Source organism: Ranitomeya imitator, chromosome 8 (genome assembly GCF_032444005.1).
Source record: "Ranitomeya imitator isolate aRanImi1 chromosome 8, aRanImi1.pri, whole genome shotgun sequence".
Taxonomy (NCBI): domain Eukaryota; kingdom Metazoa; phylum Chordata; class Amphibia; order Anura; family Dendrobatidae; genus Ranitomeya; species Ranitomeya imitator.
The window spans coordinates 199,326,795-199,354,193 of NC_091289.1; the positions used below are offsets into that span (position 1 = coordinate 199,326,795).

At 47.1% G+C, this 27,399-nt stretch overlaps 1 protein-coding gene across 3 annotated transcripts in view; it reads right to left on the minus strand.

Annotated features, from left to right (window-relative positions):
* Positions 1-337: 337 nt before the first annotated feature.
* Positions 338-27,399, minus strand: part of TTLL7 (tubulin tyrosine ligase like 7) — a 248,544-nt gene continuing 221,482 nt past the window's right edge. For 2 of the 3 annotated variants that reach the window (XM_069735802.1, XM_069735803.1), the window contains exons 18-21: positions 24,203-24,283; positions 22,122-22,282; positions 9,963-10,136; positions 338-5,487 (exon numbers count right to left, since the gene is read on the minus strand). In XM_069735802.1, the coding sequence (XP_069591903.1) occupies positions 5,370-5,487; positions 9,963-10,136; positions 22,122-22,282; positions 24,203-24,283 (534 nt within the window). In that variant the 3' untranslated portion in view covers positions 338-5,369. Of the gene's footprint in view, positions 5,488-9,962; positions 10,140-22,121; positions 22,283-24,202; positions 24,284-27,399 lie in introns of all 3 variants that reach the window. The other variant, XM_069735800.1, reaches the window with a different exon arrangement.

The window sequence follows — 27,399 nt, forward strand, 5'->3', positions numbered from 1 at the left end:
AGCTCCATATATCCCCAGGCTGCAGCACCGTATATCCCCGGCTGCAGCGCCAGTACATCCCAGGCTGCAGCTCCATATATCCCCAGCTGAAGCACCCTATATCCCCGGCTGTAGCACCAGTACATCCCAGGCTGCAGCGCCGGATATCCCAGGCTGTAGCGCCAGTACATCCCAGGCTGCAGCGCCGTATATCCCTGGCTGCAGCGCCGTATATCCCCGGCTGCAGCGCCGTATACCCCAGGTCTCGTGGCAGATTGTATATTTGTGTAACAAGTGGAGGCTGATGCCAAAATCAGACACAGACAAGCGACGTAATAGTCGGAAGCGTAGGCGAGGATAAGTAGCACTAATTCTTTATTTCGGAGTTTCTGATTACAGCGGTTATGATACAAAAGTCCCGGTAATCCTGAGGATGTTCTACTCTACAACGGCATTTTCCTGATCGAGAGACCAAATTTTTGGCAAAAGTAAAAACAATCAAACCTTCCATAATACATAATAAAAGGAATGTGACGTAATCCGTGACTGACATGGCGGTTTAGAGGTTAGCACCATTTCCTTAGAACATGGTGGGCCAAGGTTTGCACCCAAAAAGGGGACATCTGCAGATGGTCCCATTACTGTTTCTGGCACATACCGATACATCGACCCTATATATGAGAGCATCCAGGAGGGCCAATAAATCAGACCACTGGAAGGAGCATCACATGCCCTTCTGGGCACTCCGGGGTGGGAGAACTTTTTGTACATGGTAACCCATCACCATGTCCAGGTGATGTTTTGTCTGAGGGTGACACCTCAGGGACGAGGCAGGGAGATGGCTATATCAAAGGCAAAGAATTATTCTAAAAAGATGACTACATACTGTACGTTCAATTTTACAGATTACACATTATAGCTCGCCACATATGAAGGATCATGTTGTGAATTCTGTGGTCAAGTTCCCTCCTGTGGTCATGAGTGGTACTTCGGCTGGTTCTGTCTATGAGCTTCCTCTGGTGGATGTGAGTGGGGCTGCGGCTTCTGAGTTTCCTTCCTCAGGTGACAAGGTTAAGTCGTTAGGTGCTGCTCTATTTAACTCCACCTAGTTCTTTGTTCCTGGCCTCCAGCCAATGTTCCAGTATTGGTCTTGCTCTCTCCTGGATCGTTCTTGTTGCCTGTCTGCCCTGCATAAGCTAAGTTTTGCTTGTGTTACTTTTGTTTGCTATATTTTCTGTCCAGCTTGCTATATATATTTTTCTTGCTTGCTGGAAGCTCTGAGACGCAGAGGGAACACCTCCGTACCGTTAGTCGGTGCGGAGGGTCTTTTTGCCCCCTCTGCGTGGTTGTTTGTAGGTTTTTGTGCTGACCGCAAAGCTATCTTTCCTATCCTCGGTCTATTCAGTAAGTCGGGCCTCAGTTTGCTAAAATCTATTTCATCTCTGTGTTTGTATTTTCATCTTAACTCACAGTCATTATATGTGGGGGGCTGCCTTTTCCTTTGGGGAATTTCTCTGAGGCAAGGTAGGCTTATTTTTCTATCTTCAGGGCTAGCTAGTTTCTCAGGCTGTGCTGAGTTGCATAGGGAGCGTTAGGCGCAATCCACGGCTACCTCTAGTGTGGTATGATAGGATTAGGGATTGCGGTCAGCAGAGTTCCCACGTCTCAGAGCTTGTCCTATGTTAGTAACTATCAGGTCACTTTGTGTGCTCTTAACCACTAGGTCCATTGTGGTTCTGAATCACCTGTTCATAACAGGATCATGACACTTAGCCTCATTTCAGGCTTTACTGCTCCTGACTGGCATTATTTTTGCAAATAGTTCTGCTCCCATAACGCATCAGACCGTGGCCCTAATCTTATGGTTCCTACATCCGGATAACAGTTCCTTCACCAGGTCCTTTTCCCAAGGTCCATAATGGACAGCCCGTTCTGAGGTTTAGGCATTGGAGGATATGCCACAAACTGCTAATAGATAAAGGTGTGCAGCCCCCTCCATAAGTCTATGGGGGTCCTATGCGAGAGCAGCCACCTCCGCTGACGTCTAAGGAAAATGCAGCATTACAACCTGTGATCTCATCACTAATATGTTACCTGCCCACAGAACATTGGTGTAACGTGTCCCCCCGTGATTCCTTCACTACATGCTTCATTCGCCCTCATCACAAATGACTGTCGCGTGCACTACGACAATCGGGAACGTTTACGGTACGATGGATGCGTCTCGTCTTCAGAACTAAACACGCTGGCCCCGATTCATCATTTGAGCTTTAAAATATCTTTCCTTGTTTTTCTGTCTTACGGCATATGTCGACATTTTTCAAGCAATATTCTTAAAAATGGTGCACGCGGTTCATGAATTTTACGCAAAATTTTTTAAAAATGCACTGAATTTTTGTCTTTAACCTTTCTTGCGAGTTTTTAACTCAGTCACATTCCATCAAAAAATATTGCAAAATGTTTGCGAAAACATTACTAGAGTACATTTGTGCGAAAATTTGTAAAACTTGCAATTGATGAATCAACTGTAAAATCTCTGAAAAACCTTACTTCGTCCACAATGGCGAACATAAAAATGAGCAGGCGAACACTTATAAAATGAAAAGAATAAAAAAGACAAAAAAGGCGCAAATGTAATAATTGGGCCAAACATGTGAAGCAGAGCAGAGGACATCCGGCTCGATAGTGATCTCATCTACCCCACACATGAGCCCACCAGGGAGGAGGCGTCTGGGGCGCCTCAGGCGGCTCCAGATTGGCACAGCCTGTATCGGCAGATATTAATGGCGGACTATTTTGAGTCATAAAATGGGGGATAGACAGAAACTGGATATGATAAGGTGCGGGGAACATGGCAGCTTCTGCCCCATTGTAAGTGGATTATTAAAGTGCCCAAAAATCTATAAAGATCAGTGTGGCTAGAATACTGACTCGTTGCACTGACTACTGTGTGATCCAGTGCGCCGGTCCTACCGGGGCGTGTCATCTGTTGCACCGTTATGGACATGATCCCAGATACCAATTATGGAGGACGCCGTATAATCTTGGCCATATGAAATGTGTGAAATCGGAGGCACATGAAGGATTTCTAGATGTTTGCGGTATCTCAGGTGTCGCCAAACTCCCGTCTATGGAGAGTACAGCACCATGTCGGGCACACACAACGCCCCTTGGTGGTAATATGGATCTATATACCCTGCCCACTGGTGTCACACAATGTTTTATAGCGGGTGTCCGGTCTGCTCCAAAAATAAAAAGCCACTTTGTCACTCAACCGAATGGTATTACAGTATTACTCTTAAATCCGGAATTCGGCCACAAAATGGTGGACGGGAATCTTGAGAGACACGAATTAGCAGGTTTAAAATTAACAGTAACGCAAAATTTCCTGAGGTAAAAATGGCAAATAGATATACAGATACAGTGCCGGCAAAAAAAAATGTTACACGTAATATCCACGTCATTATTTCACATCTTAAAAGTGCACTTAAGGGGGAGAGAAGCAAAAACTGCCTAATAGCAAAAATGGCTTAACGAGGAGGTGAGATTGCAAAGAAGTCATGTGATTACTCTTGGTTCTGCTGATTGGCTGAGAAGTCTGATAGAAAGGAAAATGTGACCCCGTCTAGTTACAAACAATTGTGGCACCCCCATGTTACGGGGTCCGGTCTTCACCTAAACAGTAGATGTCTCAATTCTATATGACCTGATTTCTGGTTTAGGGTATGTGCATACGTTGCGGATTCCATTGCGGGTTTTCTGCGGATTTACTGCGTTTTTTGTGTGGATTTCACCTGCGGATTCCTATAAAGAAATAGGTGTAAAACGCTGCGGAATCCGCACAAAGAATTGACATGCTGCGGAATAAACAACGCTACGTATCCGTGCTGAATTTTCCGCAGCATGTGCACAGCGGATTTTGTTGTCCATAGGTTTACATGGTACTGTACAACGCATGGAAAACTGCTGCGAACCCACAGGGCCAAATCCGCTGCGGATCCGCAGCCAAATCCGCAACGTGTGCACATACCCTTAAGGTCCAGGAAAATTCCTTTAATGAAGCATCCAATCGACTGAGAACACAAAAAAAAACAAGCGGTCACCCAGCGCCGTCAATGGGAAAATACAAACGTTACGGCTCAGAAAATCGCGACACAAAACTACTATTTTTTTATCCTATAAGTTTGGCGTTGCTGAAAAAACGAAAGTGCCAAAACAAAAATGGCCGTGGTGGGAAGGGGTTAAATGCGCCCGTCAGGCTCCATTCACCCTTTGAAAGCCAAATGAGTACGTGTAGACATGTGGCGTCCCCTACAGGGGCACAAGGCCTTTTAGGCTCTTATTTACTGTAATTATGTGTTAAATACTTGACTGTCCGATAATGCAGAATATTTGATAATCTGGCACTTCTGGTTCCACTGATAAAGGATTAAAAGGATTTCACTAAACTTGGTGTAACATCTGTCTAGACATTTATCAGGGTTGTTTAATGCCGGATTAAAGGAATTTTTATTGTGTTTTTATGGAACAAGGAAGGACAGAAAACTGCAAGTGTCTCCTGATTGTTTGTGACTGAGGCGGGGAACCATGAAGGAAATGAGTCGTTTCCCATAGCAACCAATCAGGTCGCTGATCTCATTCTTCAAGGAGCTCCTGAGAAATATGAGATGAAATCTGATTGGTCAAGTCTTATACATAGCAACCAATCATATTCCAGCTTTCATTTAAGCAATGATTTGATGTGTTGCTATGGGCAACTGCTGAACTTTTTTTTCTGCCTCAGGGCCTAGAAAATGTACAAAATGGCTGATGATTGTGTTGTCTCACAAACGGCTGAACTCATAATTGCTCTTCTGATACAATTAATGCTACTTTAAACTTTTTTTGTCAGCATGGTAAAGTGCACCTGGCACTTCGCTGAGGGCGGCCATTTTGTGTGATGCTGAAGCCAGTCCATAAAACGGCTGCCTTTTTACAGCACACAAAATGGCAGCTGGTTCCATACTTACATACCGGTCGCATTTTATTTATTCAAAGGCAATATATAATAATACAGAGCGCGTCATTCCTATACGAGCAAAAAAATAAGTTAGCTTTCTACGTTTTACACGCGGCAAAAGGCGCTAATTCGGTATCTAGACATTCAAGGATCTTGTAAACCACTCGGCACAACGACAAGCTTCCACCTGTTGTTAAACTACAACTCCCAGCATGCCCTGACACTAGGTGGAAGCCCGCCAGCTTACAAGACTCGCTCTAATTCGCCGTCGGCGCTGCGTAATCGCTGTGCTTAGCACCGTGTGAAACTTACATGTACATCGTAATGCTATTATTTACAAGGCTAGAAATAAAAAAAAAACAATCCATGGCGACATTCCGGCTCCGGGTCTTCAGTACTGCGGCGTGAATCGAGAGGTAAACACAAAGCTGGAGCGAGGCAGTCCAGACGAGCCAACGCTGGAAGACGCCATTTTAACGCTGAATTGAGGGACCACCGGCAGTAGATACCTGCAACGATCACACAGAAAGGATCAGTCAGAGCAAGACACGAAAAGTGAAATACTATCAGCTCTGGGCGACAGCCGTCATGGCGGCTATTAATGAGGCCTGCACTCCTGAATACTCCAGGTCAGAGCGGCTTCTCGCAGGCCATACATTTCCCTGCAGATTCCCTTCTGAACGATCAGACTGACTCCCATAAGTAATCCAACTGCAATGGGTTCTGAGCATGCTGGGAATTGTAGTCCCACAGGGTCAGGAGGAGCACTCTGCTACTTGGCCGCGACACCTGTCACACTATCCCAGTTTATTGGGCTACATTGCAGAGTGATACAAGTGAACGGCATCGCATTGTATCTCCTACGGCGCTGTCACCGCGACAAGCAAGCTGCAAGTCAACCATGTCGGAGTTCTGGTGACTTGCTCGTTGCAGTATTGTCCTGTTTACAATGTGACCCCATTCACTTGTGTTATACTGCGATGTAACCATTGACCGGAGCCGAGGCCAAAGTCACCATGCAGCCCCAGCTGTAGGGACGCCAACATTTTTCATATTGCTTGGAAGGATTGGAGTTTTATGGACGCGGCGATATCACATGTGTTTATTTTTAAGAATTGGGAAAAGGAGGGTGAAAAAAGGTATATATATATATATATATTAGACTTTTATAAGAATTTATAATTTATTTTGTACTCCATGTTTTTAAAAACTATTGCCATCATTTACACAATTTGCCTGTCTGCTGCAAAATGGCCGCCACAGCCTCGAGTTCTCCAATGCACAGCAGGAAGTTTTAGAAACTCTCCACCTGCCCCTTCATTTCAGCCCCCTGAAGTCCAGTCTTCCCCATCTGTCTTCCCTGGTCGGCCCATACTTACTGCTTGGTATTCTGAAGCAGTAGTGGCCATTTTACAGACAGGAGTCAGCAGCGGGTGCAGCTTTTAGGAGGAATCTGCCAGGTATGTGCACTGTACACACTATACGTTGGCGACGTGTGATGATACTTTTTACCTTAGACTGGAGGGTCGCCTTCAGAAATCACATATGACCACGGGTAAGGCTAGTCTCACATGGCGTCGTTTTTGAGGTGTAAATCACTTCAGGAAACATTTTTGTTTTTGAAGGTTTTTTTTTGATGAAACGTGTTATACAGCATTAGGGCTCGTTTCCATTTGCGAGAAACACGTCCGTGTCTCGCATGTGAAATCCAAGCGCTGGCACTGCAGAGCGGAGCGTGCAGCCGCATAGCAACACATGGAGCCGCGCAGCCGCATAGCAACACATGGAGCCGCACGCTCCGCTCTGGAGAGCCGGCGCCAGAGCTTGGTTTTCACATGCGAGACACGGACGTGCTTCTCGCAAATGGAACTGAGCCCATAGGGTGTGTGCACATTAGATCTTTTTGAGGAGCTTTGAGATCTTGAGAAGGATTTAGAGAGTTACCGATCAGTTTATGAATTAACTTTGTTGCTCATATGAGGAGTTTTTTGTTTTTTCCTTTTTTTTTTTGTTACCTGAAGAGATTTTGAAAAACGCCTGGTGGTGGAAACCACGTACTGTCCAAGAAAATAGTTTCAGGAGAAGAAAAGCTCCTCCAAAACTTTCCAAAGAGGTTGCATTTTTTTAAACAGTTTCTGCATGAAAATTTTTTTTTTGTCATTCTCAAAAAAAGATCTGTGCATATTCTAAGGCTATGTTGAAATCAAATTTATGGGGATTTTTTATAAACAGGTTTTCTCCAAAATCCCCATGTAAAAAAAGAAAAAAAAACCCTTGAAAAACTATTCCTATTTCTATGGTGAAACCACTTTGCGTAAAGATAATTTATTGAGGTTTTTCTTTCTGGAAGATTTTGATAAACTCCTTTTACACTTTGTTCACACAAAGCTTTTTAAACGGTTTTTGGATTGTATGCGTTCCAAAAACTGATTTAAAAACACTTGGAAAAAGTTTTCCGTTCGTTTCTATGTTCAATCAGTCTTTTGCACCTATACTTGTGTCAGAGGACTGAACATGTGAGGAGATTTCTCAGCTTTTTTTTTTATTCTGAAGAAGTTTTGAAAAACACCTGATGGAAAAGTTGATCCTGAAGGAGAAAGTTTCCCAGTCTTTGGCATTTCCTAAAGAAGTTTTCACTTGAAAAAAACTGCTGTTGAATACTTTAAAAAAAAAAAATCCAGCAACTCTGAACTTATTGAAAAAAATCCAGCAACTCTGAACTTAGTGAATACAGTCGGAAAAGTGACATGCGCTTTTTTTTCTACCAGGCGTTTTTCAACATCTCTTCAGGGAAAAGAAAATTTTAAAAGACTCCTCGTATGGACAGCAAAGTGGATCTCCCACAGAACTAAACTGGAAGAGTTTTGAAGAGTTTTCCGAATGTTTTTGATGCCGTTTTTTTAGGCCAATTTCTCAAAACTCTCCATGAGAACATTGCTTTTGAAGCAGATCCTGAAGGAAACCTCTCCGACTAGGTGCCGTTTAATAAAATGGCTGCAAAAAAAGCTTCAGGAAAGCAAGAACTCTTCCAAAAATTGCCCAAAATGCAGCACTTCCTGAAGCGGTTTCCACTTGAAAATGTTTGGATTTCTTCATCTAAAAAAAAACAGTGTGTGTGTGTAGCCTTTTGTTAACATCATGATGTATCAGGCATTTTTTTTTTCAAAATCCATTTAGAACAAAAAAAAAAAGCCCAAAAAACCTCCTCTCAAAAGCAATGTGTATTTCCCATAGAATGAATTGGAAGAGTTTCCTGAGCTTATGTTAAGAGGATTTTGGAGTGGATCGTCTCCCCAAAACCCTCCTAAAACAGCCCCATGTGAACACGGCCTACCCTACTGAAGTGGTCTCCAGGCATGCTGGGAGTTGCAGTCTCCTAACATCCAGGGAGACAGAAATATAATGTCTTTTATTAAAGCGATAACTAGTGACCCATCGCCCGCGCTCTAATTCCGGGGCGAGTTCTGGGGTGGCACGTAGGGCGCTCATCTTCTCGTATTCCGTGCACAAACGCTCGCACCGACCGCCTCGCGCTCCATTGGACGATTACACGCACAATTGACTTTTATGCTGACGCCGCCGGCCCAAATTACATCTGAAATGCTTCTAAGGATCCAGTCGGCCATTTTCTTGCTCTTCTGAAATGAGGCGTTTATCTAATAAAGATAAGAGAGGCGGAAAGGCTGGTGGATAATGGCCGCGAGGCTGGGACGTGCTGACTGCAGCGTGTGAACAAGACCGTAAATAACGAGGGCGGAAAAAAGACAAGAGGGAGGTGTGCGCTGTAAAAAATGTTTTTGCACATTTCGGAAAACTTTCAGATGTCGCGTTAACAAAACAAAAATCACTTTTTAGCAGCAATGTTTGTCTTTTTCTTGCAGGAAACTAAGATATAATTAGAGAACAAGAGGCAGTACTATTTTTTTCTTTTTTTTTTAATTGTGGGGGGGATATTTTGTTTTGTTATTGATGATTTTTTTCCATAAACCTCCACTATTTAGTATTTCCTCCTGGATAAAATCATACATGTGTTAATAAATGTCATGGTTTTTAGTTTTTCACATTCGGACTCTTTCCTAGTATTTCCTAGGGTATGTTCACACAGTTTGTTTACGTGTTTTGGGTGAAAATTCGGCACCAAAATCCACATTAAAGTCCCTCAAATTTGCTTTACATTCATTGAAAAGCAAAACTCGCCCGCGGTGCCGTCACAGATTATTTCAGCAGGTTTTTAACGTTTTAGAAAAAGCATCATGTCAGTTCTATGGTGCGTTCTCTACACCAATATCACAGCAGAACACAGATTTTTATCAGTTTTTATTGAGGGTTTTGATGGGTTTTTTTCGGCAGAATTGTGCAATTTCGATATGTGAACACAGAGTATTTTGAGGAGGTTTTGAAGCAGAAGTTGAGCAGAAAGTTTTAGATTTGGAGGACAATTTGGAGACTAAGACTCATCCTATTCCCACACCCCTATAAATAAAATGCCTAAAAAAATCACACTGAAAACTGTCAGAACAGCACATAAAGGGGCAGCACTATGATCTACACGTGTACAGACGGTAAATCGTGCAGTACTGCCCCCTGGTAATTACGCAGGGAGGGTCAGATCGGGCGAGATCTTCCAGGAATGCAGATTTCGTACAGATCTGTTTCCCATTAGCACCGTGTGACTTACAGCTCCGGACAAGAACCGTCTCTAATGCCTGACGGTTCCTTATAAACGATAGAAATGTGGTTTATTAGGGAGGAAGCGCTCATCTTGCATTTTTTCACTTTGGGGAGGAAACTACCCTCGCTTTCCAGGCAGTGGTTTGTCAGTCGCGGCGCAAATATCTGGAAGATGATTTTAACACATGTCCGGGGCGTCCTGAGAGACGAGCTCCTCCGGACAGTGCGGTCCGTGCGTCAGCAGGGCAGGCGGCCATGTCCATCACCGCGACGCAGGATTTACCGGGAGGATAGTTAATGTTCTAATCAATACCTTGTGTCGCTCCCATCCGGACTCGCGCCCGCCGCGGAGCCTCGTGGATCGCTTGCATATTTGTAAACCACGAGCAGGCAGTTTTTGCAGAGCTGGACCAGCCGATGACAACACTGGAGCTGGTCGGGTGTCACGACCTCGGTGCTTTTGCTGAAGATCGTCTCCCATGAGGTGCTGCTGGCAAAGAAGACACAAATGACCTCATGTTCGCGGACACAAATGCCAAAATAAGAGCGTTATACGAAACAGAAGGTTTAGCCGAGCGAGGGGTGGAATATGACGTGTGACCCCCTCCGCGATCTGCTGGAACAGACCCACAGACGTGAAGCCAAAGGCGACAGATGGAGAGAAGCTGTGAAAAAAAAACAGTGTTCAACCCTACAATAATAAATATCAGTAATTCAGCGCAGACTTGTCTGTTCCTAGGAAAGCTGGGTGACCCCCAATGTGGCCGTGACATGCGGGAGCTGCAGTATCCAGCTTCTCTATAAATATACTCACATGGCTTCCACCGGTGATAAATCGCCGACATGTGCCAGTCTGACATGGGGCAGGACTGAAGTACAACCCACCCAAAAGTGGAGGTACTGGCCGTTTTGGGGGATACTCCGGACAGGACTTCAACAAACTGCATAAATCAATACCAGTAGTATAGAGATGTTAAGCGACATCTTACCAGGGAAATCTGCTTCTTTCACTATTCACTCTGAAAAGTCTGCTATAATGAAGCTCGTACCGCCAGCTCACTGAGAGATCAGATTACAGCTATGTGTGTGAGAGAGAGTGCTGCCGCTTTTTAGTAAGTGTTTACTGCACCCCCAGCAATGGATTCACAGCTACACTGTTCAGTACTGCTGTATAATGTCCTCCATGTTCTGCTTTCTAGTAAATGCTTTGTTTCACCCCACAGCTGACTTCTCAGCTTAAATGCTCAGCAGTATTGTATATTGTCCGCCATGCTGCTCTTTGCTAGTCAGCATTTTGTTTCACTCCACAGCTTGGTTCACAACTACACTGTTCATTATTGCTGTATACAGTGCTCAATGATCTTGCTTATTTTAAGTGCCTATTCTATTTCACACCAGTTATGGATTAATAGCTACACTGGTAAGTTGTGCTTTACAATTACCACAATTACTCTACTGTCTATTAAGGTTTAATAGTAGAACTGGATTCACAGCTACACTACTCAGTGCTACTATATAATGCCTATAATGCCCTTCATGCTGCTACTTTATAATAATAATAATTTTTATTTATATTGCGCTAACATATTCCGCAGCACTTTACAATTGAGCGGGGACATGTACAGACAATAAATTCAGTATAAGTTAAGACAATTTAAACAGTGACATTGGGGGTGAGGTCCCTGCTCACAAGCTTACAATCTACAAGGAAATGGGGGGACACAGTAGGTGAAAAGTGCTTGTTATTTCAGGTCTGGAAATTATTATAAATAGGGATTTTCATACAAAGCTGCTTGATCCGGTCATCAGCCCGTGTATTTAAGTGCAATAGTCAAGTATCAAGTGCAGTTATCGTGTGCATGGAGGGTGTGGAGACAGATGAATAGTAGGGGGCAGATTCACATGCAGATAATATTTGGAAGGAGGGAACAGGACAAAGTTAGTTTACTGAGTAGTTGATGTGGTCGGCTTGTCTGAAGAGATGGGTTTTTAAAGCGCGCTTGAATAGGTCGGGGCTAGGTATCAGTCTGATCGTCTGGGGAAGTGCATTCCAGAGAGCTGGCGCAGCACGAGAGAAGTCTTGGAGACGGAGGTGCGAGGTTTGGATTACGGGGGATGTTTGTCTTAGGTCATTTGTAGAACGGAGGGCACGTGTAGGGCGATAGACGGAGATGAGAGAGGAGATATAAGGCGGTGCAGAACTGCGGAGAGCTTTGTGGGTGAGAGAGATGAGTTTATACTGGACCCTGTAGCGAATGGGTAGCCAGTGTAATGACTGGCACAAGATGGAGGCATCGGTGAAGCGGCTGAACAGAAATATGACCCTGGCTGCCGCATTCAAGATGGATTGGAGAGGAGAAAGTTTGGAAAGAGGGAGACCGATCAGAAGAGAGTTGCAGTAGTCCAGACGGGAATGAATAAGAGCGACAGTAAGAGTCTTAACAGTTTCAACGGTGAGAAAAGGTCGGATTCTGGAGATGTTTTTAAGATGCAGGTGACAGGAGCGAGTGAGTGATCGGATATAGGGAGTAACGGAAAGTTCGGTGTCGAATATGACCCCAAGACAGCGGCTGCTTGGGAGTTATGGTTGAACCCTCCAGGGTAATTTCGATGTTGGTAGAGTGAGGTTAGTAGAAGGGAGAAACACAAGAAGTTCAGTTTTGGAGAGATTTAGTTTCAGATAGAGGGAGGACATGATGTTAGAGACAGCAGACAGACAATCCTTGGTATTTTGAATTAGGGTAGGGGTGATGTCGGGGGAAGAAGTGTATAATTGGGTGTCGTCAGCATAGAGATGGTACTGGAACCCAAATCTGCTGATTGTTTGTCCAATAGTGGCCGTGTATAGAGAGGAGGAGGCCCAGGACTGAGCCCTGCGGAACCCCGATAGTAAGGGGACGAGGAGAGGAAGAGGAGCCGGCAAAAGATACAGTGAAGGATCGGTCAGAGAGGTAGGAGAACCAGGAGAGGGCTGTGTCCTTGAGGCCTATGGAGCGGAGCATGGTGAGAAGGAGCTGTTGATCCACAGTGTCAAATGCAGCAGAGAGATCCAGGAGAATCAGCAGAGAGCAATGACCTTTGGATTTAGCTGTTATTAGGTCATTAGAGACTTTAGTGAGGGCAGTTTCAGTGGAGTGTAAAGAGCGGAAACCAGATTGTAAGGGGTCAAGAAGAGAGTTATCCGAGAGATAGCAGATTAGACGGGAGTGGACCAAGCGTTCCAGGAGTTTAGAGATGTAGGAAAGGTTAGAAACAGGTCTGTAGTTAGCCGTGCAGTTCTGGTCCAGGGATGGCTTTTTAAGTAAAGGGGTTATGATGGGATGTTTAAATGAGGAGGGAAAGATGCCTGAGGAAAGAGAGAGTTTAAATATTTTAGTCAGGTGAGTGGTGACCACTGGTGAGAGAGACTGCAGGAGAGGTGAAGGAATGGGGTCACTATTGCAGGTTGTAGGCCGAGCAGAAGTGAGGAGCTTGGAAACTTCTTCTTCTGAAACAGGCTCAAAGATGTCTAGTGAGCTTGAGGTGCGGCAGGGAAGGGGATCCAGGCACTGAGGAGATTGGGCTGAGATATCCTGATGGATGTGGTTGATTTTTTTCTAGGAAATAAGTGGCCAGATCCTCACCGCTGAGTTGGTGATGGGGGCCTGTACTTTAGGTTTCAGGAGGGAGTTTAAGGTTTCAAAAAGTCGTTTTGGGTTGCTGGATAGTGAGGTGATGAGGGTGGTGAAGTAGGATTGTTTAGCCAGATGAAGGGCAGAGTTATAGGTTTTGAGCATGAACTTATAGTGGATGAAGTCTTCTGCTAAGAGAGATTTTCTCCACTGCCGCTCTGCACACCTTGAGCAACGCTGAAGAAAGCGTGATTGCATATTTTGCCAGCGCTGCCGTTGTCTGTGTCTGGCCTTTCTGCGTGTAGAAGGTGCTGCTTCATCCAGGGCATTCTTCAGTGTATTATTGAAATGTGACAATGCTAAGTCTGGACAGGAGAGGGAGGAGATGGTGCTAAAGATGTGTGGAGGTTGTCCATAAGCTGCTGGGTACTAATGGTACGTGTATTCCGATAAGTGTGGTAAGTGGGGGTGTCCTGGGTGAGGAGACAATTCTTGACAGAGAAGGAAAGAAGGTTGTGGTCCGAGAGCGGGAGAGGGGAGTTAGTAAAGTCGTGCAGCGATCCGGGACGGGAGAAAACCAGGTTTAGAGTATTCCGGTCCTCATGCGTAGGAGAATTAGTAAACTGTGAGAGGCGGAATGAAGAAGTTAGAGAAAGAAGATGAGAGGCAGAGTACTTTCAAGTTTTGCTTTTTTTCTATAGAATGGGTTGACAAAAGTTGATCACAAATTGTCCTGCTGTTTTGTGCACCAGTGCTTGGTTTAGGAATGCACCAACAAATGTTGAGTTTTACTGCAGCACCCCCACTGGAGAAATAAAGTATTACATTACTCCATTGGAAATCAATCAAACCCTATTTAATGTACAGTCCTCCAGGAATGCACTATAGATAATAGATACGAGACCTCCCCCCTTTTCCAGTAAAAGTTCTGCATGACATGAGGTTCCTGCAGCAGAGGGCCCTCTGAGTCCAGAAAGGCGCAGCTTCGTTATTGCCATGTCCCCTAAGCTCGGAACGTGGCGGCCGTTCACAGCGATCACACGGAGAGCAATTGTCAGCAGCTTTTAGTAGTTATGAAATACGATGAGAGAAAATCCAGATTGATTCCAAGTAGACTTCACAATACAGCGAGGCATAATCACGGCAAAACTAATAACAAATATGTAACCGGAGATAATTCAATTGTCCAATGCCGAGCGCCGATCAAAAGAGCGTAAAGGAACATAAAAAAAAACATTTAAGTAAATAAATGCGGCGACTCCGGCCTGTTTCCAGTGTAATGAAAACGTAATGATTTCCATTTTCTTCTGACTGCCGGACCGGCTCCCAAATCTCACGTGTGTAAGAACATTTATGTACTCGAAATGACTCTGATTGAAGGGAAGTGCGCTCCGCCGTCCCCACAGATCAATTTGCTTCTTCTCTATTTGATGTGTGTCAACAAAAACCAAGGAAATACTTTGTAAAATAAAAAAATATCAGCCCAATAGATCTGAGCCGCTTCTGTCACAACCGGATTGTCGCCGGAAGGCAAAACTCGCAATCATCAGTGATGGAGGCTCCGGGAAGTGGGAAATAAGGCGCCCATGGGCACAACGGGACCCGAATCTGTCTGCTCTGCAGTGGGGAATGCAATCTATTACTTTCTGTCTTCGGCCATTTCTGTCTTGGGTGTAGAAACTAATAATTCAGCATCCAAATATTCACAGACTCTGAGAATCGTCAAAACCCTCCCGGAGACGCTGAGTGTTTGGGCGCATTCAGGTGACACCTTGTCTGCACCCGTTCTCCGGCCGCAGTGACGCTCCGCACCGCCCAGAATTGCGGAAACAAAAGAAACCTTCTGGAATCACAGTTTGTTTTTGTTTTTTTTTATGTGTTGCAAGAAATTTGCCAACTCCTACGTGATCCTGAGAGATCGCCACTTTTTCTTGGAGCCTCCTGAGTTGAGAAATATATAGGGATTTCTATAACCATCTGATAATCCAAGATATCTAGTAATTCAGTATCCATTCACTCTAGATATCTATGAATGTATTTAATCCAGATCTAGTGATGCAGAAATGCTAATAATCTGCATGGATTCCCAAGGCGGGAATGTCTGGAGAAACAAAGAATCTTGTGTCAGTACTTTGGATAACAATGTCGTTCCCACCTCCTGGGGCATTTCTGACTTGACACTTCAACATCCATAGACAATATGGAGTCTGAGCATTTGTGAGGTCAGACCCTGATGTTGGGGAGAGGTTGGGCTATCTACTTCACACAGAAATGCGATTTGTCACTGCACAGGACACGTGTCCTTCAGAGCCCAGTGGTGATGGCTTTACACCACTCGGCATTGTGCTTGGTGATGTACGGCTGCATGCAGCTTTTCAGATGACACTCCTGAAGAGGGTGCAGTGATAGTGCTGAAACCAGAGGAGGTCTGGACTCCGCAATTATTGGGTCAGCAGAGACTTTTCTGCCCTCTGCTCCACAGCACTCCGCTCCACAGCACTCTGCTCTTTGATGCTACAGGGTCTCCACTTGTGTCCACTGACCTCACGTCACCACTCTCAAATGCTATCCTGATGTAAAGCAAGACAGCAATGGAAGCTGGAATGGAGGTCTGTCCAACAATGAGTCTTTTGTCATAGGATTCAGAGACCACTGGAGATTAGTCAGGAGATCACATGGGTAATGCCATAAAGAGGCCTTCATGAGGGAACGTGAAAGTGTCCCAGGAGCCGCTTTTACACATAACATACCCAGGCCACATGCTCCTTGGGCTACTGTAAACCTCCTGCATGGTCTAAACCTGCCCTCATGGCTGCAGACTCTCCAGACTTGTCTCCATCGAGCACATCAGGGACGTCATTGGTCGGTGATTACACAGGAGCTGACAGCAGCCTCTCTAGACTTGTCTCCATTGGAAACGTCATTGGTCGGTGATTACACAGGAGCTGACAGCAGCCTCTCCGGACTTGTCTCCATTGGGAACGTCATTGGTCGGTGATTACACAGGAGCTGACAGCAGCCTCTCCAGACTTGTCTCCATCGGGAACGTCATTGGTCGGTGATTACACAGGAGCTGACAGCAGCCTCTCCAGACTTGTCTCCATCGGAGACGTCATTGGTCGGTGATTACACAGTAGCTGACAGCAGCCTCTCCGGACTTGTCTCCATTGGGAACGTCATTGGTCGGTGATTACACAGGAGCTGACAGCAGCCTCTCCAGACTTGTCTCCATCGGAGACGTCATTGGTCGGTGATTACACAGGAGCTGACAGCAGCCTCTTCGGACTTGTCTCCATTGGAGACGTCATTGGTCGGTGATTACACAGGAGCTGACAGCAGCCTCTCCAGACTTGTCTCCATCGGAGACGTCATTGGTCGGTGATTACACAGGAGCTGACAGCAGCGGATCCTGTTGATTTCTACATTTGGTGGCAGAACCTTCCTCAGACAACCATTAATAACCTCAGTGACAGCATTTGAGGCCGGAGGCGCCGGGATTTCTGCACGAGCCTCAGCCTCCAGACTGGATAAACTGAGATGATGTCAATATTTCATTGATATTTTTCCATCATTTGCAGATCATTAACCTCTCCATCCGGTGATCGGTCTCCTCTTCCCCTTCTTAGTGCTGTAATTTCCATGTTGAGGAGAGCGTGCTTATATAGATCTACAAACGGGCTCCCCGGGAAAAAAACTAAAAAAAAAAAAACTATATACATGGCGTCCCCTGTGCTGTGGACAGTATGTATAAGTGAGTGCAGCTCGGAGTCGGCAGCTGGCGGTGGTGATGTGACCTTGTCGGTGGCACCAGGTTGGCACGCTGACAGCCCGCACCGCAGTAAGGACAGATGGTGCTCGGGGAGGTTGGAGTTCAGTTCAGTGATCAGCATGGAGATAAAGTAGGCCGAGCACGGGGAATATTAAACACCAGACAAATAAGAGGTCAATATGTTAAACTGCATCTAAACATGGATTTACTGGTGACGGGAGCTGGCGCGTTCCTCAGCCCTGTACACAGGATCATTGGGGGTGACGGCGGTGGGGAGCGAGTCTCATCCGGGGCTCCGGTTATTAGCGCACACATACAAGACCTTCTTTACTGTGATTGGCACTTCCACTTTGGATTACCGGCGCCGGCCGCGGGCATTCTTCTCCTCGGCTCGGGATTCTTAGCATTAGACTGAAGAATGTTTTCAAGCCTTTAATAATCCAATCAGAAAGTGAAAATACAGAGCCATCTCGTCTGTCAGCCACTTTTTTTGTCCGGATACATTTGCCCCTTCAGCGAGCCGCCTGTTGGCATTTCCATTGGCTGATAACTCGCAGTAAGCCGCTCTCGTATGCAATTTATTCAGACATTTCAATAGTCGCGGTTACAGCAGTTTACTTTAGTTTTCTACTTTTTATTATTTTTTTGTCGTTTCATTTTTCAATTTATTTATTTTTTTTCTTCTTCACAGTGAAGCCAAAAAGACGAACTTATCTTTTCACGAAATGGACTTCAGGTCTGAATATAGATCACAGATTTTATTTTTTTTGGACTTCTGATAAAAAAGCCAATTCTTTAATATTCCTTCTGCCGCGCAAATCGCTCCACAAAGAAAAAAAAGAGTCGTTGGAAGGAAAGTTTCACATAAAAAATGCTGCGCATTATGCAGCTTGATATAAGGAAGGTAATTTTCTGGGCAACTTCCAATAGTCTCTAATGGAAAAATGTCATGACAGCCAAGATGGGAGGCGAGAAAATGTTCCGGGTGCGGAGGACGCAGCCGGCATCACAAACCACGGGAAAGACGCTTAAAGTAAATAGGTTTCTCTTAGAGAAAAAATAATAAATACAATTGCCTGGAGGTTTAAAGCCATCGCGAGTCAAAACAAAAAATATTAAACGTACAAAAACTTTTACAGGACTTGACGAAAAAAAGAAAATGAAACTTCTGAACTTTCCTAGCAGGGTAATAGGACGTTGTCAGGCGGATATATTGTAAAATAACCTCATGCTATAGTCCAAATTGGGACATAGACAACTCAGAGGGGCTACAAGGGACCCCAGTGTTAGCCAAGGAAGAGAGCCGCCGAGCAACAGTGCATCAGACACAGCCCGTCATTCCACGTTTCTGCCTGTAGTGGCCGCTGCAGGGAAATGAATGGTGATCTAAAGCGGTGCGACCACCAAGTGACGATCGGCGGATCATTTGCTGCAATCTCAAGAAGGTTGTATTGGTGGACAAATATCATGAAGACATGAAGATGTTTACTTTTGTCCGGGGTCTCGTCTTCATTGCTGGCCTGAAATTATAAAAGTGAGCCAGTTTCATGCTGGGGCTCAAAGAACTTACAATGCCATGTGCTATAACAAGGATATGGTCTATTGCTGCACACTAAAGTCACAGAATGGCCTCCAATAAACCGTTCTCCATCCCTCTGAACCACAAGGACGCAGCGCAGGTCAGAGATCGGTGGCCTCACTGAAGCACTGGCGAGCCCTTCATGCTTCCAGCATCCACTTGAGCGGACACCCAGTGGAACTAGAATCATAGAATGTCAGAGGTAAAAGGGACCTCCAGGGATATCGGGACCTCCGGGCTCATCAAATCCAACCCTCTGCTCAATGCAGGAGTCACTAAACCATCTCCGACAAATGTCTGTGCAGCCTCTGTGTGAAGACTTCCATTGAAGGAGCACTCACCACCTCTCGTGGCCGCCTATTCCACTCATCGATCACCTTCACAAGTTTTTTTTCGAATATCTAGAAGCTAATAGCTGCGTCTAGGTGGGCTCTCCTCTTGGAGAGGCGAGTAAGGGGTTTGCAATCCCGAAGGTGTCACAATTCACCTCCCACAAACTGACCATGAGGAGACAAATAAGGAAACTGTACCCCGAAAATTCCTTGTGATGGACACACAATATAAAACGCTCGGAATAAATATAAGGGGTCTCTGTGTAATACCAACCAGACCTTCTGCCACAAAACTCTGTATCATGGCCCAAAGCTCCAAAACAAGGGTGCGCCCACTGTTTAAAAATGAAAAGGCAACGCTGTGCAAAAGTGCCAATAACTAAGTAAGTTCAGGCCTAGCAGAATCGCCAGCCGAGGGGCACGTCTGAATCTCGGGCTCTCAAACTACTGGCACATGGATGTATAAGATATGTGGCAGCCAGCATACACCCCAAAGATTCCTTCACTGTGCATTAGTGAGTCCGCTCTGCAGAAGCAGGGGCCAGAGCCACTGATAGGAACAGATACTGCATGCGATCTTATCCAAAAGGCTGTAGTGACCGTCCAGTCTCTAGGGCTAGGACTATCGGTTCCAGGCATATGTGTTAAGGGGGTTGAGGGCTGGTTCTTCTTAGAGACCACCATACAGGCAATCCTCCATGGGAGAAAAGTTTGCAGGTTGGCTCTCCCACAGAGCTCCTGTCACGAATCCCACAGGGGGTCAGTCAATGGACGGCACAACACACACTCAACAGGATGGTAAAAGGGAGAGGAAGGCCCTAATAATAGGGAATGAGGGATGGGACACTTCCTGAGCTCCAACCTGAGCCTGTCCCTGCACTTCCCTAACGCCCTAAGCGGGTCCTTCCCCCCCCCCCCCGCCACCATCACAAACCTCGTCCCTTGCTGTCACCTCGCACCGCCCTTGTTAGTGCACTGACCGGCAAAGGCGCTAACCTTACCACTGCATATGGTACAAACATAGGGGACAGTGACAAGCACGAGACAGACAAGGTAAAAACACAAAACTTAGCTCCAAGCACCGCTGCCAAGCTCCACACTGCATGGAAACGGGACCCCGAACTTAATCCATGTCAACTGGCTGCAAGTGTGATTTAGTTATTGCCAACACCTGTTAGGTGCCACAGGTAAGTTACAGGTGCTGTTAATTACACAAATTAGAGAAGCATCACATGATTTTTCGAACAGTGCCAATACTTTTGTCCACCCCCTTTTTTATGTTTGGTGTGGAATTATATCCAATTTGGCTTTAGGACAAATCTTTTTGTGTTTTTTCATTTAAGTCAAATTAAAAGAAGATAATAATACCAAAGAATTTGTGTTTGTAATCATTTTCAGGAAGAAACTGAGTATTATCTGACAGAATTGCAGGGGTGTCAATACTTTTCGCCATGACTGTATATACACTGAGAGCGGCTCCTCGGTCACTTGTATAGGACAGGTGTATACGGCTCTATATACACTGAGAGCAGCTCCTCGGTCACTTGTATAGGACAGGTGTATACGGCTCTATATACACTGAGAGCAGCTCCTCGGTCACTTGTATAGGACAGGTGTATACGGCTCTATATAATAATAATAATAATTTTATTTATATAGCGCCAACATATTCCGCAGCGCTTTACAAATTATAGAGGGGACTTGTACAGACAATAGACATTACAGCATAACAGAAATACAGTTCAAAACAGATACCAGGAGGAATGAGGGCCCTGCTGCTCGCAAGCTACAAACTATGAGGAAAAGGGGAGACACGAGAGGTGGATGGTAACAATTGCTTTAGTTATTCGGACCAGCTATAGTGTAAGGCTCGGGTGTTCATGTAAAGCTGCATGAACCAGTTACCTGCCTAAGTATGTAGCAGTACAGACACAGAGGGCTAATACTGCATAAAGTGTATGAGAACATGATGCATATACACTGAGAGCGGCTCCTCGGTCACTTGTATAGGACAGGTGTATACGGCTCTATATACACTGAGAGCGGCTCCTCGGTCACTTGTATAGGACAGGTGTATATGGCTCTATACACACCGAGAGCGGCTCCTCGGTCACTTGTATAGGACAGGTATATATGGCTCTATACATTGAGAGTGACTCCATTTAGGAGGGAATTATATATTGCTCAATCCCCCGTCATCCGGCTGGTAATTGCCGCTGCGTACGTAGATACATAGACGAGAGGGCGCGGAGCGTACCTGTAGGCAGAGAAATGAGAGCGCGGAGCGCACCTGGAGGCAGAGGAGAGCGCGTGCGGAGCGTACCTGGAGGCAGAGGAGAGCGCGTGCGGAGCGTACCTGGAGGCAGAGGAGAGCGCGTGCGGAGCGTACCTGGAGGCAGAGGAGAGCGCGTGCGGAGCGCACCTGAAGGCAGAGGAGAGAGCGTGCGGAGCGCACCTGGAGGCAGAGGAGAGCGCGTGCGGAGCGCACCTGGAGGCAGAGGAGAGCGCGTGCGGAGCGCACCTGGAGGCAGAGGAGAGCGCGTGCGGAGCGTACCTGGAGGCAGAGGAGAGCGCGTGCGGAGCGCACCTGGAGGCAGAGGAGAGCGCGTGCGGAGCGCACCTGGAGGCAGAGGAGAGCGCGTGCGGAGCGCACCTGGAGGCAGAGGAGAGCGCGTGCGGAGCGCACCTGGAGGCAGAGGAGAGCGCGTGCGGAGCGCACCTGGAGGCAGAGGAGAGCGCGTGCGGAGCGCACCTGGAGGCAGAGGAGAGCGCGTGCGGAGCGCACCTGGAGGCAGAGGACAGAGCGCGCGGAGCGCACCTGGAGGCAGAGGACAGAGCGCGCGGAGCGCACCTGGAGGCAGAGGAGAGCGCGCGCGGAGCGCACCTGGAGGCAGAGGAGAGCGCGCGCGGAGCGCACCTGGAGGCAGTGGAGAGCGCGCGCGGAGCGCACCTGGAGGCAGAGGAGAGAGCACGCGGAGCGCACCTGGAGGCAGAGGACAGAGCGCGCGGAGCGCACCTGGAGGCAGAGGAGAGCGCGCGCGGAGCGCACCTGGAGGCAGTGGAGAGCGCGCGCGGAGCGCACCTGGAGGCAGAGGAGAGCGCGCGCGGAGCTCACCTGGAGGCAGAGGACAGAGTGCGCGGAGCGCACCTGGAGGCAGAGGACAGAGTGCGCGGAGCGTACCTGGAGTCACAGAAGCAGCTCCACAGTCCCTGGCCGTGACTCCACAGGAGACGATTGAACACACGGTTAAAGCTCCGGGACAAGTGCAAACACTCCACGTCCGACACGCGCCAGACGCGCTGCAGAACCGAGCGAATGTTCGACCTCACGATGTCCAAAATCTGGGAAGAAAGAGAGAAAGAATCAGCTATAAAGTGTAAACCCTGGAGATGACTGGCGAACAGAGCAGCTATCACCAGGAGGGGGCGCCACATAACAAAGCAAGAAATCTCAGTATTTACCATGATATCACTTGTGGGCCCCTCCACATAACGCCGGTCAGTGGGGGCCCCGCTGATATAAGAATCGTCTAGTCAGTGCTCTGCAGAAAACAATCAATGATCTGTTCATCAAAATTCACTCCGGATGGGATGTATACATGGATTCTGTTACAATGTGTTGTCAGTCTGAAAAAAACAGCGCCCCCTCCAGTCCGCTGGTCATCTCTGGTATTGCAGCTCCTTAGAAGTGAATGAGATGAGCGGTAATACCACACACAACCTGTGGACAGGGGCGGCATGGTTTTATTTTTAATCTTCTATAACTCCATTACTGATGAAAGTAAAACTTCACCAGCCATAAAGTGACCCAATAACCATGTCAGATGTCGCCCAGGTGTCATTTTCCAGCTTGGTCTTTGACTGTTGCTGTTTGGTGCCAACTCAGTAATAAAGCGTCTGACAACTTATTATCTACTCTGCATTTCCATTTCTTACCGTTGTCAGGATCCCTGCTTGCTTTCAGTGACTGCACAACTCTTATTTATATTTGGAGGCGAAAAAACCTGTGAACCTAATAATTCTGAGAGTCGAGACTTTACTATTGGCGATGAGCGAATGTGCAGGGATAAGGCGTTATCACGCTCATGTGCTGACAGTGTCCTCGTATATCGGAGTCCCCACCGCTGCACGTCTCGCGGCTAACAGGCAATCCCCGCATGTGTTCAGTTATCGGACAGCCGCGAGCCCTGGTAGTATTCGAGCACGCCGGAGATCCTCTATTAGCACACCGGCACATTCGCTCATCACTATTTGCAATCCTGTGAGCGGTTTGCTACAATGTGTCGGTGTTTACCTGGCAGGGGATTGTCTGCTGTGTGCATTGCAGCAAAAGCTCAGCAATGAGAAGTCAGACAGTCTGCATGTGGACTCAGCAAGAATATCTCCATTCACTGACAGAAAGCAGAGTAAGCACGGTGTGTGGCTTCTCCCCTGAAGCCGCTACATCTGCACTTCTGTATAAAGTCACACCGTCATGTCTTGCTGTTTTGTTGTTGCAGAGAATCCAAGAATAAGATTTGGCCAAAATTCTGATTATGCAAAAAACCAATGTAGAAAATTCACATTTCTTCCTAGTGCCGGGAGACGAGGGGTCGGACCGCAGCTTGGGAAGTGAATGCTCCTCTCCCTCTGCTGCTTCTCGGGGCGTGTCAGCGTGTATGACTGTGACTGCAATAACACAGATTCGCCCCAAATTATCGCCAGACGCAGGGGTCATTATTGAAGAACTAGAGGGGGCTGAAGTCTGAAATGCTGAATATTGCACGGCCCTGCAACACGGAAACACTACGGTCCATTGCAAAGGAGGAGAATAATTCACGGAGGCGGCAGTGAGAACAAAACACCGCCATATAGATGTAATACCGCCCCTCCGTAATCTATAGGGCCATAATCTCTGTATACCTCCAGTTCTACACCTGACAGATACTGGAGACACTCTACAGACCCTTTGAAGCATGCACGTCGCAGCACGCACATTGCAGTATGTCGCAGCATGCATGTCACAGTATGTCGCAGCACGCATGTCGCAGCACGATGGGAGATGTAGCGTGGGAATCCGGCTCCATGGATTCTCTCTGGCTGGTATGTGATGAGCGCCTCCCGTGCTCCGGCCTCCCTGATGGATCATTGCATATAACCTCCTATATGATATCCACCTCTGAGGGGGCAGATGTCGGTCACATGACAGACCCCAATCACTACCGGCACGTATAAAAACCAGAAAGCAGAGAAGATACATGGCTAATGGCCGACGTCTCTTACCTTTCTCTGCTTCACAGAATCCAGCTTTATCAGCCAGTAGGAGGCCACCTTGGGTTTGTGATATCGCCAGTTCTCCATTATCTGTACAAGCACAATGGAAACGTGTTAGAAATTGTTGTGTTTGTGCAGATTAAATATAAGGAATGGGGAAAACGAAATGACGCCATGAAGAAGAGGTAGAATTACACCAAGAGTCTACAGTCGCCTTCCTTGCTGTTGGTAAGCAGGGGTGGGGCAGTGGGCGTGGCTAAAGACTATTTCCTCCCTGCCCAGGAGGAGCATCGTTCGTGGGAGGAGCATCGTTCGTGGTTGCACAGAGCTCCATCACGGTATGGTTTGGCAGTAATTTCTGCACTAATGTGCTAGAGAGGACGCTACAAACTGGCATAAAAGTGCAAGACAAAAGGGACTATAGATTATCTGGTGCCTTAAACCACCAGGGGTGGAAATAAACCACTTGTTATATAGTGGAAGTAAGCGGCCATGGAACAAGCAAGGGGAGCAATAGCATCCAGCACAGTCGCCTCCCTGCCTAAGGTGGAGTACAGCAACAAAACAGAGCTCCATCAGGGAAGCAGAGAGGCAAGAAAGTGCCCAACGGATACTGAGCGCCAAAAAAACACGCTAAGCACAGGGCACCCTGGGTAAAGGGGTCATGTTTCGGCTCTGAGCTAATGGATACGCCTTACTGGATGCTTGTATTTATTTTGCAACCCACCCTCACTAATATGATCTGGTGAAAGTCACGTTAATATTTTCTTGTTTTGATTAATTTTCCTGTTTGGGACTCATGGCGGCTTGAAGAGTTGTAAGAAGAAAAAAAAAGTGCAAATATTCTTTTAGTCAGTAAAGTATCCTCACTCAGAACCTAGTAGGTACAAGGCCAGTCTACAAGGCCAGTCTCCTCTCACCTTCCCCCTGCATTACATGTCAGGGCTCCTGATCTCAGTGGGTATAATGTGTAATGCTTCATCTTGCCTGCGGAGGTGCTGCAGGGTGACAGAACACTCGCTTGTGGGTTCCGTCACAACTGACCGTGGGTGATCTGATCGTGGGTGATTGATCGTGGGTGATCTGATCAGTGGTGCACCCAGTGATCACCACAGACTCACACACCGACCAATGGCTTCATCATCGTCACTACCCATCCAGTCCAACGTCTATTCTTCCACCATCTTGGCTGTAAGGTTCTCACACGTGTTCTAGATCCTGAATGTGGCGATCACTCCCGGCCTGGAACAAATGGCGCACATATGTGCGGGCACTCGGCTGCAGGAGCGGCTCCTGACCTCTGCGGATCATTACATCTATTTCGTGCTGCACTTCTGGCCCCGCAGCCACGACACATTTCAGTCCTGACGGCTTTTGGCCACTGCTGCCGGTGATTTTTTTTTTTTTTCAGCCTGTAATAGCTGCCTGGGAAACATTCATCCTGAGTAAACGTTACCTCCGAAGTAAATGGTCCCTGCGGCCCGCTTCCACCAGAGCTGTAAACTAAGTAAAAAACGCTTCCCCGCATCCGCGACTTCATCTCATTGGTAGAAACGTGCGGGGGCCACTGGGAGTTGTTCTTGAAGAGCGTCCAGAGGTTGTAAAAAGAAGAACATAAATCTTTCCCCTGTTTTTCGTGGCACGTCGGACTGTAAGGACGCAGCAGTGGTGCGCCAGAGCAGGTTATGGCCCCGAGGAGAGAATCAGCTGAATGTTAATTGTGTGATTCCCCGGATCATTGTCGAGAACATTCTTCTTTTTCGGTTCGAGTTCTGAACGGACGCGCAGAACAAAAGTGTCACCAAAAGCATTAAGGTTTAGGGGAACGTTCATTCAGCTAATCAGGTCTGCATTATCAAGGTCCTGGATATTCCGAGCGCTGAGTATTCAGCGACTTATGGGAGAACAACGCTGCGGACCGCGGCCGGAGAGATGACGACGCCTCTAGACACGCAGATAATATGTAAACAAGAGCAAAAAAGTCTCTATGATCAGCGACTTACAGGAGAACGACGCTGCGGACCGCGGCCGGAGAAATGACGACGCTTCTAGACACGCAGATATGTAAACGAGTGCAAAAAAGTCTCTATGATCAGCGACTTACAGGAGAACGACGCTGCGGACCGCGGCTGGAGAGATGACGACGCTTCTAGACTCGCAGATAATATGTAACCAAAGGCAAAAAAGTCTCTATCATCAGCGACTTACAGGAGAACGACGCTGCGGACCGCGGCTGGAGAGATGACGACGCCTCTAGACACGCAGATAATATGTAACCAAAGGCAAAAAAGTCTCTATCATCAGCGACTTACAGGAGAACGACGCTGCGGACCGCGGCTGGAGAGATGACGACGCCTCTAGACACGCAGATAATATGTAACCGAGGGCAAAAAAGTCTTTATGATCAGCGACTTACAGGAGAACGACGCTGCGGACCGCGGCCGGAGAAATGACGACGCTTCTAGACACGCAGATATGTAAACGAGGGCAAAAAAGTCTCTATGATCAGCGACTAACAGGAGACCGACGCTGCGGACCGCGGCCGGAGAGATGACGATGCCTCTAGACACGCAGATAATATGTAACCGAGGAGAAAAAAGTCTCTATGATCAGCGACTTACAGGAGAACGACGCTGCGGACCGCGGCCGGAGAGATGACGACACCTCTAGACACGCAGATAATATGTAAACGAGGGCAAAAAAGTCTCTATGATCAGCGACTTACAGGAGAACGACGCTGCGGACCGCGGCCGGAGAGATGACGACGCCTCTAGACACGCAGATAATATGTAAACGAGGGCAAAAAGTCTATGATCAGCGACTTACAGGAGAACAACGCTGCGGACCGCGGCCGGAGAGATGACGACGCCTCTAGACACGCAGATAATATGTAAACGAGGGCAAAAAGTCTATGATCAGCGACTTACAGGAGAACGACGCTGCGGACCGCGGCTGGAGAGATGACGACGCCTCTGGACACGCAGATAATATGTAAACGAGGGCAAAAAAGTCTCTATGATCAGCGACTTACAGGAGATCGACGCTGCGGACCGCGGCCGGAGAGATGACGACGCCTCTAGACACGCAGATAATATGTAACCGAGGAGAAAAAAGTCTCTATGATCAGCGACTTACAGGAGAACGACGCTGCGGACCGCGGCCGCAGAGATGACGACGCTTCTAGACACGCAGATAATATGTAAACG